This window comes from Pistacia vera, unplaced genomic scaffold, assembly GCF_008641045.1.
Source record: "Pistacia vera cultivar Batoury unplaced genomic scaffold, PisVer_v2 Contig378, whole genome shotgun sequence".
Lineage (NCBI taxonomy): Eukaryota > Viridiplantae > Streptophyta > Magnoliopsida > Sapindales > Anacardiaceae > Pistacia > Pistacia vera.
This window is the reverse complement of record NW_022196199.1, coordinates 114,801-117,331: the sequence shown is the minus strand read 5'-3', so window position 1 is coordinate 117,331 and position 2,531 is coordinate 114,801. Positions and strand designations below refer to the sequence as shown.

The 2,531-nt window shown below is 29.3% G+C and overlaps 1 protein-coding gene across 1 annotated transcript; it reads left to right on the top strand.

Moving 5' to 3' along the window:
• Positions 1-1,400: 1,400 nt before the first annotated feature.
• LOC116140775 lies at positions 1,401-2,298 on the top strand. Its single transcript, XM_031426354.1, has 3 exons — positions 1,401-1,584; positions 1,801-1,864; positions 1,944-2,298. The coding sequence occupies exons 1-3, from the start codon at positions 1,529-1,531 to the stop codon at positions 2,181-2,183; spliced, it is 360 nt and encodes a 119-aa protein (XP_031282214.1). The 5' UTR covers positions 1,401-1,528; the 3' UTR covers positions 2,184-2,298.
• The last annotated feature ends 233 nt before the right edge of the window (positions 2,299-2,531 follow it).

Below are 2,531 nucleotides of genomic sequence, written 5' to 3'. Positions count from 1 at the left end.
CCTATATCAATTTCAATAGTTGAAAAATCAATCAATGAAGCCATAAATTATACAAGAACAAATTATAATTGTGAGTATTTTATAAAACCATGTACAAATGAATAATAAATAATAATAGATAAAATATAATGAATCATTATAAATATCTGTAATACATAATAAATATGTTATATATGTATAATGTATATGTATCTATATATATATATATATATATATATATAGATATATATATATATATATATATATATATATATATATATAATCATATGTTAATATATAATATATATGTTATATACATTATACATTATACATAATATGCTATTATATGTAATATGTTAATATATATTTTATATATGTATAATGTATCATTTGATATTTTGATTTATTATAATAAATTGATAAATTATTATATATATATATATATATTTTTTTTTTGTCCTTGATTGAATCATTATTTCAATTCCACTACCTAATTGCCCCTGTTATATTATGGTAGTTATTTATTTAGAATTTATTATAATATATATGTATAATATATCATATGTAATACATTATATATAATGTTATGTATTCACTACTAGAAAAACCCCCTTCCTTGACATAATGAGTTGATAGATTTTCTTGACTGTTCTAAAAAATTGTCAAGAATTATAAGCTTGTTGACAGTTTATGAACTGTCAAGAATTTGAAATAATCCTTGACCGTTTTAGATGATTCTTAACAGTTATTAACTATCAAGGAATTGGTTAAAAATAAATTTTGTGAATCTTATTCTTAATTGTTGTAGTCTCAATTGTTGACAAACCAAAAAAAAAAAAAAAAAAAAATAAACTTGCCTAAAACTTTTCTCGCCCGTTTTCATTAATTATTCCCACTATTTTTTCCTAAAACTTATGATACTCGCTATTTCACTCATTTGTGCAAACCCTCATAGTTAACCTATTTCCAGCATTGGAAAAAAGTTCTCCTTTCTACCACTCTCGTTCAGTAGATGATGACTTGCTCATTGACTCTAGTGCTTACTCTGCGCCTATTCCAACGGAGATTATTAACTTCGGTGAGTTCTTGGCGAGCCGTATCCCAACACTCAAATGTAAGAGTGTTTAGAAAAATATAGAAATCGTCCGAAAATTTGGTTCGGTGTTTGTCTACAGAAATACAAAAAACCAAATTTCTGATTTTATTAAAAAAAAATTAAAAAGTAAACAATTTTTCCTTAGAATTAAAAAGTAAACAAATTAAAAGCTCCCTAAATCCTTACAATTAAAGAAAAACAATTGCCCATGAATTGTTTGAATCGTTAAAATTAAAAAAAGTGAAAAAAAAAAAAAAAAAAAAAAGTAAACCCAGTTATACAAAATCCCCAAACAAATTTTACCCTACGACGCAAAACACTCTCTACTTGTCCACTCCGTTCGATCTTCCCCTTCGTTGTTCCCTGAAATCTCTTCTTCTCCAGTTGTCCTTATCGGTTTGACTGTCGTACGTCGAACCTCATCCGTTTTCAATCTTTTCACTGCCGGCTTCTATGCCAAATGCTCTTACAACAGCCGGCAGCCACTCTTTGTCAGTCATCTGTAAAAGGTATTTCAGTCCTCTTCAATTTGTTTCTTTAATTTGTTTGTGGATGTGTTGATTCTCGGCTGCTTAATGGAATGCTGTCATTTGATTTGCGTTCATGGCGTCTCACAATCTCAACAAGCAACTCAAAGAACAGTCGCACCCTGTCTCTCGCAATTAATTCTCCAACTCTTTCACCATTTCGTCTAAATTTTTCTTCTTTTCTTCTCTTCTCTTCAGATTCGTTAGGAATTTGACTGGATCTTCTTTTACCAAAATCTTTGTGCTTCTAGCAATTGTACCTGTAAGTTGCACATTTTCTTTTTTAGATTTGTTCTCACTGCTTCATTGATTGATTGATTTACATTTTATTTTGTTTTCAGACTTCAATACTTCTGCGACAGTCCTTCAACACTTATCACTCAATTGGTAAATTAAATTTAAATTACCAAGCTAGTGTAGAATCTCTGAACAAACCAGACCTTGTTTCACTAGACGAATTTTACCGTAACGAATTTCTCGACAACAACTCCGTCGCCTTATCCACCACGAATTTTATTCTCTTTCTCTCTGTTTGTGTTTGTATACATGTAGGTTCTTATTTAGTTCCTTGTGGGTGTTGAGGAAAGTGGTTAAAGTTTCGAAATTGTGTGTCTTGATGAGTAAAATTTTCGTTTTTTGGTAATTTTATCATTTCTGTCTTGGGTCTTAGAATGTGAAGATTGAAATTTAATGTTAATATGGTACCTTTCTTTCTTTTTTATGTTAATTTATGTGATTTTTGTTTCTATTTATTCGTTTAGTTAGACTTTCTTTGTCTTTGTGATACTGGGTACCAGATGCCGCTGGCTCTTTTTGGGTTTATCTCAAGTTTGGCGATTTAGGATTTGTTCAAGTTCTATAGTGATAAATGGAAATTTGATCGATATCCTCTGATTCGTCAAGTTTTGGTTCGTATTGCGCAATGTGGT